We start from the raw sequence: 16,251 nt of genomic DNA, 5'->3' as shown, positions 1-16,251 counted from the left end.
TTCAGAGAAAGATTGGCTAATTCCAATTTTCATACCTGCTTTAATGGTTAATTGACATGAATGGCAAAACTTTATACATCTTCCCATACAACTGAAACAAAGGACAGCTGAATGCGAACACTCTATTATTCCAAACAAATACTATCTGTGGAAAAATATTAACTATTGACATATTTATTACTTTAAGAGTACCATGAACTTCTTTTATTTTATTAGGCTTAGACATCAACTTTGGAGACTTCAAAAATATTTCCAAGGGAAGTACTTCCAGCTTGAGTGACTCAGACATGGTAATTAAAGTTCTCTAATATTTTATCAAATATTAAAAATAGACTTTATTTAAAAGAATGCTAAAGCTTAATGTTTAATTTTGTCTTTCTCCAAACACAGAATATACTTACATTCTGGTTTGTGTACCAGTACAAGGAAGAGTCCTTCAAAATAAACCAGTACTTCTTCCATTTCTGTGTGAAATAACCTTTGGCATCTTTTTTCTTCCACAGCCAGCCTTCACAATCTCCATGCCCCAAGTCTTTGCAGGAAATCCGTCTTCTGCTCCCACCCGTTAGAGAGCTCCCTGAGAATGTGATGATAGTGTAAGATGTCTGAATGCTATTCTTCTCAATATATAGTATCTTCTAATATAATATCTTCTCTAATTCTTCTAATATAGTATCTTCTCAATATGAGCATGCTACTAATTTTTACTGATAAATCAATTTAAAATCTTTCAAGCCAAATCTTCTCCAATTTCAGAGAGGAGATTGAATGTACAGTTTCTAAATTCCAAATGCTTTGCAGCTTTGCTTTCTGGATGAATAAGAAACAAAAGGGCCTTATGTAGAGGCTTAGTTAGTCTCTAGAGGGATCACTTCTTTTAGGGTCGCATTTTTATCTGATTAAGATTTGTATCATCATTCCAAAGTAAAAACATATTTCATTTAGCCTTCAATTTGAAACTCAGAGAATGACATAAACATAATCTGTGTATTGATGTAAACACTACTTCTTCCATATATCTTCTGTTGCTACTTTTATCACTAGTAGGCCTGTCAAATTCTGGGAGTTTTAAAAGTCAATTTTTAAAGTCAATAAAAAAGAAAAATAATCAATTTCCATTAAAATGCACGTGTACATTTCTCCTATACTGAATTTAATTGAAGAATTGTCATTTGATCCTGACCACCACCATCAGTAAAGAACTCTCATTTTTTGCTTTCAAAATGTTAACTCAAATAAGTTACCTTTTGACCATTTTCTGGATTTTACCCTGAGGGAAGCGTAATGGAATGACTGTAAGAAACAAACAAACAAAAAGGAACTATGAAAAAACAACGCAGGTAGTAGTAGAAACAAGAAACAGTTAGTTTTCACTGCCATCTCCATGGTTATCCTAGGGTTAGTTATCATGGGATAACTTTTGTTGTTTTTCTCTTTTTACTATTATAAACATCATAAAGAAAACACAGTGCTAAACCTACAAATATCCCTGGAAGTCTTCAAAAGACGTTTAGATGTAGAGCTTAGGGATATGGTTTAGTGGAAGGCTGTTAGCGTTAGGTTGGAGGTTGGACTCGATGACCTTGAGGTCTCTTCCAACCTAGAAATTCTGTGTGAAATTAAAATCTAATTTTTCATTTACTATTTACACTTCTTGCAATCAAATCATTAAGAATGGGCATGCAGTAATTTGAAAACTGAGGATATAAACTCATGAACCACCATGCCCAGAAAGCAAATGCATGCCACAGAAGCAACTGTGAAACCATATATTACGTAAGAGTGTAAATACCATATTACTCAAAGAAAAAATAACATTAAGATTTATTTTTTTTTAACATTTATATTTAGGATAATGGAGGATTCCAACTTAAGCAACTTTAAGCACTACTAAAAGCCAGAAAAGAGGACCCAAGCTACCTGAGAGGCTGAGGCAAAGTTTAGTTTAAAATAAAGGTGGAGGAGGAAGGAGTGGTTTTGCACATTCTCAGGCCTATTTTTAACCTTTCTGTAACAATCACCAGTTTACAGTATTGAACATCATGGACATTTTCTACTGTCTTGCAGAGATCAGTAATTTATTCTGGAGAGAGCTGGCTCAGAGAACACCAGCTTGCACATCCACAGACAAACTGTCTCAGCTCCATCCTGTGTTCTGTTTATCTCAGGTTGTTCTCCCAGTCAGTCACAGGATGAATGCTTCACACAAAAAATACTGTAATTCTGACAGGTGACAAGCTCTGTAAGTGTACATGCATTGTGTTGCTAAGATAGTACATATTCTCCATTGACTTGATAGCTGCAAATTTATCTCCTTGTTTTGAGCATCAAAGAAGGCAAAGATTAATGTTTGTTCCTCTGCTACCGTAAAAAAAAAAAAAAAAAAAAAGCCAGAAAATGAAAGAACAAAACAAAAGCTATGAGAAAGTTAACAGTTGTACAGCAACACTGATGTTTCACTGATGTACTGTAAGCTGCAGCAGCAGAACTGGCCATAGTGTGCCAAGAGGAGTTCTGTGGTGACCGTGGCTGAAAGAACCGGGTCAGTGCTCCTCTTTCTGCATAGAAATGTGTTAGGACAGAGCATGTGTCTGTGAATAAGAGACCACTACATTTTTACACAATTTAGGCTAAAAAATACAGTAATGAAATAGAACCCTGTACATTTAATCACATCTGAAAACTGTAATTTAATTAAAGAGCTGCAAGAAAATGAACAGCTGGAGGATATGTGCATTAGGACACTCACCAGAAACCGGTATGGATCATTCAGAATAGCAGTTTTTAAAGTAACGAAAATGCAAGTACAACAAATCAACGAGAGCTGAAAATACCAGCTATTCCAAAAACATAAGTTAAATAATCCTACTATGTTTTGTTTATGCATACACAGAACGCATTCAAAGCAAGAAAACTAGAGGAAGTGAAAGGTTTGCTATGTCTTGGGAACAAAAGCTTAATTAGCACTGCTAACTTAGAGAATTCAAGCTTCATATTCTGAGAGATAAAGCAACTAACATATAATTAATGTTGTGGTAAAAACTGTAGGAAAACAGTCAGAACTTGCAACTTAAAACAAGTCAGAGTTGCTATGGGAAACAGATTGATGATAGGAGAACATACTGTGGTTGTCAGCATTTAAGTTCTCATCTTAAAACCACAACACAAAGCAGAGTATTAAACAAAACGCACGTCCCCACCCCCACCTCACCCCCAACAGAAGCACGCCACAGGAAAAAAAAAAAAGTGACAGAACTGAATCTGTGCTACATGAAGCTAAATTAACGAGACATCAACGTAATCACAGTGAAGCAGTAGGAGTGCTGTTTAGGTGTCACAGAACCACCACATGAAAAGTTAGGCTTCGTTTAAGAAATGCCCTGGAGACTAGAGGTTCAGTTACCTGTCAGGATGAAGGGAACCAAGCCTATTAATGCAAGGCTGCTTGCACATACCTCTGCTGGTTTTAGACAGGGATTTTTAGCGAAGAACATAAACATGTTCAAAACATGGCGATCAGTGCATCCGCTAGTAAAGTACACAAATCAGAGGGTACACAGTGCTGATCTCCTCAGATTACACGCAGCAGATTATTTGCAGTACCACGATCCTGAGGAACAGCACCAGGTTCAAGTGCTTGCCCGGGGAGGCAGCAGGCAAGGCAGGGATTGGCAGGTAGAGTCAATATATCAACAAACACAACCACAGCTTTTCACAAACTTCAGAAAATACAGCCATACACCTTCCACTGCTGTCACTGGTCTTCAGCATCACTGCATAAATCCCTGGGAGGCAGAACAACATCTGGTAGCTTTCAAAAGTTACTTAGTGGCTACTTAGGCAAACCAAGTACTAAGTCATATTGAAGAAACAGGTGTTCTATAAATGAAGTTTCCACTGCTTGTCCTTTCTTTGAAGTAATTGCCAAAATATGAAATGATAAAAATGTCTATATATTTTGCATTAAAGACCTTTAAAATTGGCACTATAAAACTCTTTGAAAATCAAAATCCAGTATCACTGAAAATCTAGATCCTATATGTATCTCTGTCATAGTATGATCACCATTTAAATATTTTATGAGTTTTTAAAATTTTCTCTTCCCTTCGGGCAACATTCTCCCCAGATGTTCCTCCTCCTCAAACTAGTACACACCTTAGAACACATAATAAGGGTCTAACTAAATTTAACTAAAAGTACTACATACACACCAACATGCCGTGGTTGCAGTAGATGCTTTTCTGAATACGGAAATTATTGCTAGGTGTTTGTTTACAGCTTTTTCATAATACAGAAAAAATTGAATATCTCTAGTATCTTCTAAAGTATGCCAATTGAATTGATTTTTTTAAAAAAGTATTTTATAAATCATTACCTTCCTCATGGATGTGCTTCCTTGACGGTCAATGGCAGAACTAGCATATCTGGGATAGAGAAGAGGAGAAATAAATCATAGGTTTTTAGTTTCAGGGCTAGCTGTGCGTTTCATATAGCAGCAACAACATCTACCACAGGTATAAATAATGGACTCCTAGAGTTGGTAATAAACTAGGAAGGAATAAATATTTTTAAACAGGAAAAAATAGAAATGCAAAATAAATAAATAATGTAGGACTGTCATCTTAGGAGTTATTTATGTTTTAAAATGTAACAGCTTATGGAAAGGCATTTGAACTGATACTCTGACATTTAGGAAAGACCTACACATGTTCCATATACTGCAGATTTGGTTCCTTCCCTTGTCATTACAGAAGCAATTTGAATTTGCTTCTCTGTTTGATAAATATGTATCTTCCTTTGTGTTATTTTCTGGGTATCTTAACTTTAGCAATACGTAAGCAGATTTATAAGCACTACAACATTAACGAGCATGTAACTGTTGGGCCAGATCTGATGTGATTGTCAGATGTTTGCACCTAAAGAAAGTCTATACAGTTCTTTCCCTGCTACCTTCTCTTTGATGCTCTGGAAGCACTTCAAAACAGGAAATTCATGAAGACCACAGCGATTTAACAGTTAACTAAAGAAAGATTATTTACATAATCAGAAAAACAGTAATATTTTTGCAGTAGTGATATCCTAACACTGCCTTCTTGGCTGGCAAACATGGGATGCAACAGTTCCATTTGCTGCTGGAAGGAAGTCTACTGATCACTTTTTGTGCGCCCAGAAGCAATCTGGATGTAAAGAATAGAAACCGATTCTTAGTAAGAGTCATTGTGCTTGTTAATAACAATTTCCCTATAGTAGAGAAACTGGTGTGCTGCTGACTTCTCAGAAAGGCAATTGCAGAGTGCAGTTTGAGTTCTTTATCCCCAGAGAAGGTCCAGGAAATTTTCAGTTTTCTGAGGATGAATGATTAGCATCCTGACAAAACAGCAGTGCACACCATGTCAGGGTAGAAAAGGAAATGCCTGAGACAGCCCCAGTTCAGCAGCCCTGTTTGTGAATTTTTCTCTTGTTAAGAAAAGGGGACACGTTCTGCATAAGTTTCTCGTATAAATACTATGTGCACAAAAATCTCTCTCTAGATATTTAGCAGCAGTTGTATTCATAAATCCCTTTGATACACTGCAATAGTGAAGGCTGTTAGGTCAGTACAGATACAGCAGTGGTGCACCAACACTTTTAATAGCATTCAGTTCTGGTTCCTCAATATCAATAAGGATAGAGGAAAGCTGAAAAGGAACTCATTTGTCTCCCAAGGCAACTAATGGGAATGTTATGGAGGTTTATGAACTCAAGAGATTTCTGAGGAAGCAGATAGCCAATGTCTCCTTCAATAAAGGGGGTATATAAGCCCCTAAGATATAGAAAATCTGCAGTTAGCTCCTTTTGTTTTGAACCTTCATTCATTAACACAATTAACATTTTTGGTATCCACGGCATCCTGCAGCTATGTTCCATATCATTTTGCTACAGGATGCCGTGGATACCAAAAATTCATATGGATGTTAGATGCAAAATTATTATCTATTAACTTGTATTATTTATTATTAATCCTATCATTAAAATTAAATTTATTAATTTAAATTAAAATTATTTATTATTTATTATTATTAAAATATTATCTATTAGCTTTCTCCTGGAGTTCTCTAAAGGCTAACAAAGCAGGAAAGCATCACCAGAAGCTACCCATATATAATTACAAGTATTGGGCACTGATGGAAACATGGTGCTGAGTCTGAGTCAACTTTGTCTGACCCATCACAGAATTTATTACACTCTTCTTTTCCCCTCATGCTTTAAAAAGTAAGAAAAAACAGAGGTGGGAAAGCCTTAAAAATGCAAATGCTTTTCCATATGTCATATAAATAGAAAAAGAGTGCAAGAATGGAAAAGAAACTGAAAGAAATCTTTTTTAAAAGAATTAAAAGGACTATGGACATTTTAACAGATTCCCAAAAATCTGTCAGCCAATTGACAGTAAACAATAGGCTGGCTTCAGTCAGCAAGACAGGAAATGGTATTTTTTCATATAATAGTTTCCATTATTAAGAGAAATTAAATTTACCAGTATAAACAACTACTGCATTGTCAGCTAAAAGCATCTATCAGTCCTGAATCAAAGGAAATTTCTAGACTGCAGTGAAAAGATGGGATGACACCGATAGATGGATAAAAAGATGCGTAACATTGGCACTGAATTAAAATTATAAAAGTTAATAGGTAAGTCTTAGAAATTCTGAGCTGCCCGTAGATTACACGGATTAAAAGAAACAACTAAAAAACAAAAATGTTCAACTTACAACATTTGGTAAAGGAATGGACAGAAGCCCAAACCGCTGCAAGGCAGATTTTGTCATTAATGCTCCATTTCTGTCTACCCATGAGAATGCCATAAATGCACTTCAATCCTGCTGGGCATTTTCCCCCCGATTTCTGGTCTGTTTCTTTAATCACAGCTTTGACCCATCTGGAAAGTGTCAGTTTCAATGCTTCCATTCTTTCTCTCAGCCAATATACAATATGAATAATACATCTGCTTTTTTATCTGAAAAGTCCTTAGTCAAGTTTTATTTGCTTCCATGCAAACCCAACAATGTGTCTCCTTACAGTAATCACAGACTCTTACCAGCAAAAATCTTGTAGTTACAGAAATAGCCTGCAATCAGCATTCTGAAAACTGTTCAAAAGTTATCTTATGAAAGGTCAGGAATATGTGGTCTAATGTACAATGAGCGTAACTTTTCATTTGGGTACATTTTCAACAGTCTAGAAGAGATTTTTTTAAAAGGTTTTATGTCTCTCAAATACTGCTTCCAAAATTAAATGATTCCTCAGATATTCAGATCCATGGATAATAGAAGAAATGCTGACCTTTCCTTCTCTTCAGACAAGCAAATTCTCTACATGGTAGTGACAGAACTGATTAATTTATACATAAAGGAACCCTAGGATGTCATCTGTTAATTTGTCTGTATCATACTTGGTTGAGTTATTCCTCACCTTTCCTTTTGTGTAAGCAGTTGTTACAGAAGTGAAAGGGAAAAGAATGAAGAGGGGGAAAAAGGCATATGGAGTTTTATGGCTATAATGGCCTAGACTGATATTTCCCAAATAAATTAAGACAGTTGATCTTCTAAATGCTTGTTTCATGTCCATGTATAATACTATTTTTGAAACAAATTCCAGAAGCTAGAAAAAGGAGGCTCAATCACTTATGAGTAACTTGTACCAGTCTAATAAAAGAGCAACAAATCAAACAAATTATTTTAGGGTATTTGCAAAATCAATCATTGCATAATATGACATAAAACTCAAGGTTAAATGCAGTCTATCTCCAGTCTCAGTGTTACCTGCATATTGACTCAGTATTCAATCAGAATGGTGCTGAACATAGAGCTAAAGTAGAAAGGCTAAGAATGAGCTAAGAAAAGATTGAAATAACTAACATAGTTGGATCCAAAACACCGAATTTAGAGGACTCAAGTATTGTGACTTTTGACTAGCATATTAAAGGACATACAAATCAAAGTGCAGTCTATTGATAAGATTAGTAATCAGGATTTCAAATGAGAAATAGTGCTATATGGTTAGAAAAGAGGGATAGTGAATTAGAATAGAAAAAGTAAAAGGATGAGGGATAGCAGTACTATTTGATAAAAGTTGTAAGAATCTGAAAGTACAGGCATGCCTGTTGAATTATTTGTAATAAATGCTGAGAATTGTCACCTACCAAACACTGAATACATGAAATCAACAGAATAGATGTACACCTCTCTGCAGATTTGCTATCAGAGCAGTTATAGCCATTTAAAAGCATCACCAAAATTTTTTGCATTTTTTATTTTTAAAAAGCTGTTTCTTTTAGAAAACAGAAGTGACTTGCTATTTCTTCATTTATTAAGCATTACTAAACAAAGTGCAACTGTGACACTCATTCCTATTTTCCCTTCCAGGAGCATGTTTTCTTTTTCTACCATATGAAGATAACAACACAACTTCAAGTGTCCCATAATCTCGAGCAAGGAATAACATTTCAGCTTGTAAAATTCATAGAATATCTACTGAAAGCAAAGGCTGATTAAATCAGCTGCATATAAATGAAGTATCCCTTGATCACATAAGCAATGCTCAAAAAGATCAGATAAAATCACTCTTATGCATTATCAGTCCTCTTAATTATAATATCCCAATTCTCTTTGTATTACCTTCAGGGTCACTAAATCCACCGTTAAATGAAAGTTATAACTCTATCTGAACAAACTGATGTATCTTGCTAGATTGCTATCATTTTGGCTTCTCCACAGGTGATAGGATACAGATAAAAAATTCTCAAATGATGGCCATGAATACAGTCTAGAAGCAAGAATAATTATTTTAAATATTCCTTACCTTTGACCTAGTCTTTGGTATCTAGAATAGTTACAATCTATACTGTTTACTTTCTTAAGCCCCTGATTAAGGGAGCTCTGGCAGTAAGGGATTATAAACTAGAAGCAATATAAAATGATTCTAATTATAATAAGCTGCTAATAATATTTTCCATTGATTTGAAAATCATTTTAGATACTAATCAGTTCTTCGATTTGTATTTAATATTTGACCAAACAGAGCAACCCAAATTTGTCTTCTGATTATACAAATTTTTAAGAATTTTGTAATCTGTGAAAATTTCCAGTATGCTTAAATTAAAAAAAAAAAAAAAAAAAAAAAAAAGACAAGCATTTAGCAGAGCTAACTCCTGGGACAGAAATAACTTAACAGGGTATAAATTATATAATAGTTCATTTTACTACTGCAGTGATATAACCTTCTCTGAACATTCTGAGTGGGGACCTATCTGGAATGTCCCACTTTATGCACAGACTACTTTGAGAGCTTTTGTTGTGAGTTTCCTGTAAGACAGTCCCTGTTTCATAAAGTTACCTGAATGTAGGATCTTAAGATCCTTGCAAAGAAGATTCAAGAGAGAATTTTGAATCTGCTGCTTACGCATTACAGACTACAGTGAAGCCAGCATTTGAAGATACTTCCTGCTGTCAGCTGGATATTTAGAAGCATATGGGGATCCAAAACCCAAGAGTTTTAGTAACTCCTCCATTAATCCACAGCAGCTGAGAACCAGCAAATGGCATATCACAGCCACTGAGATGATAAACATTTTTAGGTATTAATATTTACAAAGACTTAGGCTATTATGAAAAAGGAGCTGAGTAGTACTTCTACATACAAGCAGTCATAAAGTAATAGTTTTAAAACCAATTATTCAGCAGCAGTTGGGCAATGCATGAATGATACCATTCTTTTTGCCTTCTTTTCCTAGCAGGCCTCTGTAAGATCTTCAAAACCCAAGGTCCCTGTAATGATGTCACAGTTACGTTACAGACGCACGTCTAGAATTCACAGATGTCAAGGCTTCCTATTACTAGATTTTTTTTCCCTAAAGTAAAATTAAGATCAAAGAACACAATGAACACTAAGTGCAGTCAGGGGTCTGTGCGCAGAACAGCTGCAGCAGCAGCTACGTGTTAGATGCCTATTATCACTTTTTCAGCCCTGAAACAACAATAAATGGGGTGAACTGCTTCTGGTAGAAAGGAAAACAAATTAGCTGCTTCTTTGGGAACCTTTAATTCGGCTTGTCTTCTTAAAACCTAGGAGCACTCACACATTTAGTGATTCTACCTGCAATTGCAGAGGGTAATTTCCTAAATCATGACACCTGCTCAGAAGTGAGTCCCAAATTCTCCAGGGGTGACCTACTTTTCTATACACAATATTGCTTATAAGTACAGCTCAAATTTTCTACATTGGTCAGAAAGAGGTAGAGTTTACTGTGTGAATAGCCAATATCTTACAAGGAGGAATGTGGATACTTTGCATGGGCAGGGGAAATTCAGCTAGCTCTACGCATAGGGCAGGGCCAAACACATCCAGAAAAGTTCCAAAGAGAGTTTTAATGTACAAATATCTCTTTTTTTTTTTTTTCTGCTCAAGTCTAAGAAAAGCTACTACATCAGCTTTACATTCTACTACTCTGTATTTCTTTTAAGCTAGATATTCATAGAAACATTCTGTAGTCTCATATTTCTCACTCATCTGTTTTTTGATGTTTGGCTAGTGTTTGGTTTTGGCTAAGGTTTATGGTAAATATTCCCTGCAGAATGATGTATATTCTACTACAAGCAAAAAGCATCTTTCTCACAGCTTTTGGCATTTTCTTTTTAGAAAAATAATGCAATCATATCATGAAAACTGCATAAATAGTCTTACTTTCATTGATTGTACAGTTATTTTATCCAAATATGTGAAGCTACCCAGTGTTTGTCTCCAGCATCCCAAAACATTATTATGCATGTTTATCTCAGCTGATTTTAAGCTGAAATATTTCCATTTAAAATTATTTGAGCCCCTAAAAGAAGGTGATTAGGAACAAGAAGATATTTTTCTTTTATTGCTATTTTTATTTTATTTGTATTTTTCTTTTAAAATATTTTTCAAAGTTTTGAGAAGATACAAAGGAATCATGTTTTGGACCTAAAATATAAAATGTGGGGGAGAAAGATTAGAAAAGGGAGAGTCACTCTATAAAAGAACATGATTTCCTAGGCCCATGTAAGTTTTCCAAAATTGCATTAAGCCATACATCCATGGAAAATATGGCAGAAGTCCAGTAGAGATTTGTGTCCTGTTCACCAAAGATGCTCCATCTGCCAAACTAAGCATGTGTGATCCTTTCAAATTAGGCATGTTTTGCTCTAGGAAGAACAACTCTTCTTTGCAACCCTTCCTTGTGACTGCAAGAAACTATGGGAGTGGACAAGAAAAACAAAAAAAGGCTGCAGAAAGTCAGGTGGGAGGCACCTGAGCAGCCATACTGTGATGAGGAAGGAAGTAAAAGGGAGTAGCAAAAAGCAACAAGAAACAAATGTGAGGGAAGAATAGGATATAATCGTATTCTTCTGAAAATTTGAATGGAAGAAGGGCAAAAGGTGTAATCTAATTGCTATAAAAAAAAAAAAAAGACTAAGAAAGACACATTTTTTCTTCTTATACAGTAATTCCTATTTTACAAGATGGATGCTGCTTTGGCTCTGAATTGGGTCTAAATACCAAGTCAGACTATACTTAATTTATTGCAAAAATAAGAACCTATATTTAGATGTTGAGATAATGGACTACTACATGGTGTCAATAGAGAGAAGACTGCCCTTATAAGATGAAATAGAATTTTACCCTAGATAAACTCATTTGAACTCAATCTTTACATCACCTTCTTCTTAGATAACACTACTACTCAGTTGAGTTGAATGCTGTTTTAAACATGCAAACTACGATGTTTAATACACAGACATAAAAATTCTGACAATCCTGAAAAATCAGGCACCAGGTCACTTGTGTTTAGGGATGAACAACTGCATTTGCTCTACCTAAGGGTTTTGATTGTAATGTAGTAAAATTTATAATTTTGAATAAAACTGCCAATTGTAGATCCTTTCAACCGATAAAAGCATTGTAAAGAATTTTATTTTATTTTTGGTATTCAGTGCATGGCTTAGCTTTGTAAACAAGTTTAGGCCATATATGATGAAAAGATAAAAAAAATTCTCCACGTGAACACACTGCAATAAAACTTAATTATGGCATTCCATGATACCCAAGTATCTGTTATTTCAAACCTTTTCTTTAAATATGATATATTGGATGCAATTGAAATATTTGGTACATACTTTATCAGGTAACAGCAAAGGAAATGAAGACAAAATTACTATAGTATTCATTAGTATTAGTTGATTAAATTCAAATGTAAGAGAAACTTAAATCCTCATTCTTATCAGATATCAACTATGAGACAATTATAAACAGTAAATTTTGTACATACTGAATTACATGTTCATTGGAAAATTCTGCCTGTTATTTCAAAAATTAGGCTAATCATGCATTTTCATCCTCAAACTGATTCTGAAAAGATAAGTTTAGAAAAAAAAAAAAAGCTGGGGGGGAGACATTTGGTACTTTGTAGTAGGATCATTTTTTTACCCTTGTAATTTTTAATAATTTTACATCTGATGTGTTTTGAAGTAAATCCACCTTTGTAATCTATCTTCATATTTGATGTAGTTAGCAGGCGAAACAATTGCATCATTTTCTAAATGTTATTAATGCTTTTCTCACTAAGACCTGAAAATTTATTCCTCAAATATTGCAGCTAAAATTCTACAATAAATACATGTAATTCATAGATAGATTATGTATCTATTTAAATACAAAATTAACAGAAGAAATTACCTTTCAGTATCTCCACTGACTGTGTCCCCTGCTCTCTGTAGAGAAAAACAAATAGAATTAAGCAAGACTAAAAAGTACACTTCCTTGGTGCACTCAACTTTGTGGTAACTTCAACTGCAGCGAAGACACAGAAGCAAACCACAGTACTCATTCTGTAACTCTAAGGAAAAGGAAATGGAAAATTTGAATTTCAAACTAAATGTTATTTCACAATGAAGATCATGTATAAAGCAACTTACATCTGCACTTTCAAATAATCTCAGCTGCTGTAGCATTGTAACCAAAGCTCTTCAAAATAAGAAAGGAAGCTAAAATGTTAGCGTGTCAATGTTTGCAAAAATGTTAAAATGTGAGAGAGCTATAGAATGTGTTAGATGTAAAGGATGAATATTGCAATATAAATACCAGAAGAAAACTGTAGAGGATTTTAAGAACAATGAGGAACCTGTCATCAAAACTTTCTTCAATCGCATGCTTACCTAGATTTACGTAACTTGATTTCCTACACTGAAGTTTTTCATCTAAGGTTTGGAGATGAACATGCCTTTTAGGAGTAAGTGATTCAGCATTAAAAATAAAATCTTCAGACTGCTTTCATTATTTAAAACTAAACTTTCTGATGGAGGAATTTTCCCACAGCTAAAAAGCAGTTTCTCATCATGAAATACAGAAACTGACTCTTGAAAGATCTTAGACTTTAAATCCTTTCTGAATAACCAAATAGGAAACAGATTTATTTTTTGGAATTCTAATGCTTCTGTTTTAACATCACTACTTTAAGTATACTGTAAAGATATTTAATCACACATGACCTCAGTAATCAGTCATGAAACATAACTGTATACTTCATACGTGAAAGACAGGAAGTCTGCTGGTTCTATTTTTAAGCCTGCCTGTTCTGTATTTAACTACATAGACCATAAAACGTATATTCCAATACGTAAGGATTTCTAATAAAGTTTTAAAATGTTCGGGGGACAAGCATTAATTTTTCCACCTCCCTCCTTCACATATCCCCCTGGTGTATCCATGCAAAAAATCATTTATCATCTTTTACCATGCCATTTCTACTGTGGACAATAGGTGGTTTGCCACTGGAAGCAGACAGAAAACCTTAAAGTATGACAGTCCATGTGCCAATCATCAGGGCATGCTAGTATCCCAGTTACCTATGATACCCCTCATGTTCCTGCTCTCTCTGTAATTATATAAAAAAATAAACAAATAAATTTATGATAGGCCTTACAACAGCCCAAACCTAAGTTTGCTACAGGATGTAGGGGCAGCTACAGCAGTTGATCTTACTGAGTTAAGTATTTATTACAAACAATATGGAAGCCCATTCAAATAAGGCAGCTGAGGAAGAGTATTGAAATGGTGCCTTCACGCTTAGAAGCAGGGAGTTCTCCCATATTTCTTTTTGAATCCAGGTGATGATAGGAGATTCTTATAGAGTAACTGAGCTCTAACAGGCTTTCCTGTTTAACCTGAGTGCTCTAAATGACTTAACCCTTCTTAGAGTACACTTGAAATCTAAAGCATAAAAAACATACAAAAATGAAAATACACCATCCAGAAATATTCATCAAATTTTCTTGAAAGAGCCTGAGAGATAACAGCATACACCTACAACAAAATATCTGTTTGAAGAACTTCAGGAAAATCCTGCATAATAAATGTCAGATTTCTGCTGCTATTAACACACTATTAAATGTGAACGAACTGATCGTCCCTGAAAATACCATGGACAGCCCAGTAAATATTGTGTGGCCAACCAAGTAAAAAAGCTTTGACAGCAGAACTACCCATGTTATTGTTACCAAAGTAAACTTTATTCATACTAAAAGGCTCAAAGATTTTCTTCTCACGTCCCTCTGCTTTCTCATGTTACTAACTCTAGTGACTAGGAAAGCAATTTCATCAGTTTCAGTGTACTAATTCTTAACAGATAGAGGTCTGGCTTTTCTAGCACTGCTCCCAAATTGAAGTAGTTCCAGACCAAGGTTTATTCACTTTCTCTCCGAATGGGACGCATCCCACACTCTCCTTCCCTGACAAAGATAATATACTTCCCCCTGTTCACACTCTGCTAGCCATCTTCTCATCACCTATATTACAAACTTTCAGTGTCACTACAGAACTTATTTACAAAGAACACCTGTACCATAGGTGACCATCTCAGATCAGTGTTCCAAAATTCCTTTTGATCAAACAGATTCCATTAGTGCAACTGGAAATGCTTGTTTGGATGTTGTGAAATCACATATATTAGACTGAAAAAGACATAAGTGAAATATGCTTCTGCTCATAAAACATATTTTTCTAATAGTCTTGTCTTTCAACACCACTATTTTAATAGTGCATTAATGACCTCTAATTTTCAAAATTATTGAATAATGTAATCTAATTAACTGAAGGATTTAGCAGGCTTCTTTCAGTAACCTTGCATGTCAGTTTTATGAACAGTTGCTTCTTACACTGTTATGCTCCTGATATGTAGAGAACAAATTGCCTTATCCTAGTTCTCAAACTAAAATTTTACTTCATCTTACTAAATGCCACATTCATGACGAGTAGACACGTGGGAGGCTCATGAAGCACAAGTCTTGCTATGCTGCCACAGACCATAAAGCACAAATTCAGTGAATTCAGGTCACTGACACCTATCAGCCTTCTTTCAACTAACTTCACATTTATGTAGCACCAGCAATTTCACTGGATCTATTTCCATTTCTACTCATGAAATTCAGAAGGAGAATAAAGCTCATACATTCTACCAAGCGGATCTGATGATCTTCTCCCATCAGGAGAAACTCTTATTTACCTGAAGATTTTATAAATAATCGATAACTAAGTAAATCATTAAAAATCACAGAAAACGAAAAACCTCTGAATCACAGAGAGAGTATAAAGATATTTAAAATTCATTGTTTACTTGTTAAAAGTGGGAGACTAGAACAGTTTGATAATGAGAGTCACTAATTGCAATGATCAAATGAAATATATTGCATCTGGATATGTCATTTATTCAGATGCAAAATAGATCTTCTTTTATTTTTATTATACATACTGTTTTCCTGTACTTAGATATTTAATGCTCGACAAAAATTATTTCTTCAGCTGCTTCCTTAACTCACATATTCCTTATCCTAAGCATTTCTTTACACTATGCTTGATCAGAAGTGAAACAGTAGCCTTGCTGCCAGGGGCTTTATTTATCTCTCTAGCTCAGTGAGCTGAAGCCTAAGCCATTCAAGATGTAACGCTTGCAAAATTATTATGCTCTGCTAAAAATGAAAGCTGCCTTTGAGGTTTTTCTTCCACTCTCGTTTAGGGGAGAGATAATAGACACAGGAAATAATCTTATGCAAGCTACATGCGTGTACAATTCCAAATCATACTCAATTTTTAAGCTGAAAAAACTGTGACAGGTGACAAAATTAGCTAAGGATAGAAGGAAAATATCCACTCAGAATTTTTAATTATTTTCTACATCATCAATATTAAGTCGGTGAA

General features: G+C 34.7%; 1 protein-coding gene across 1 annotated transcript in view; it reads right to left on the bottom strand.

The window, feature by feature from the left end:
- Positions 1-16,251, bottom strand: part of LOC309883200 (connector enhancer of kinase suppressor of ras 2-like) — a 176,665-nt gene that overhangs the window by 28,033 nt on the left and 132,381 nt on the right. The window contains exons 15-18 of the mRNA XM_082771099.1: positions 12,736-12,770; positions 4,376-4,424; positions 1,245-1,293; positions 402-577 (exon numbers count right to left, since the gene is read on the bottom strand). Coding sequence (XP_082627225.1) covers positions 402-577; positions 1,245-1,293; positions 4,376-4,424; positions 12,736-12,770 — 309 coding nt within the window. The remainder of the gene's footprint in view (positions 1-401; positions 578-1,244; positions 1,294-4,375; positions 4,425-12,735; positions 12,771-16,251) is intronic.

Source organism: Aythya marila (genome assembly GCF_965140915.1).
Source record: "Aythya marila genome assembly, chromosome: 13".
NCBI lineage: Eukaryota > Metazoa > Chordata > Aves > Anseriformes > Anatidae > Aythya > Aythya marila.
Note: the sequence above shows the minus strand (reverse complement) of the source record. Positions and strands in the feature narration are given on the sequence as shown.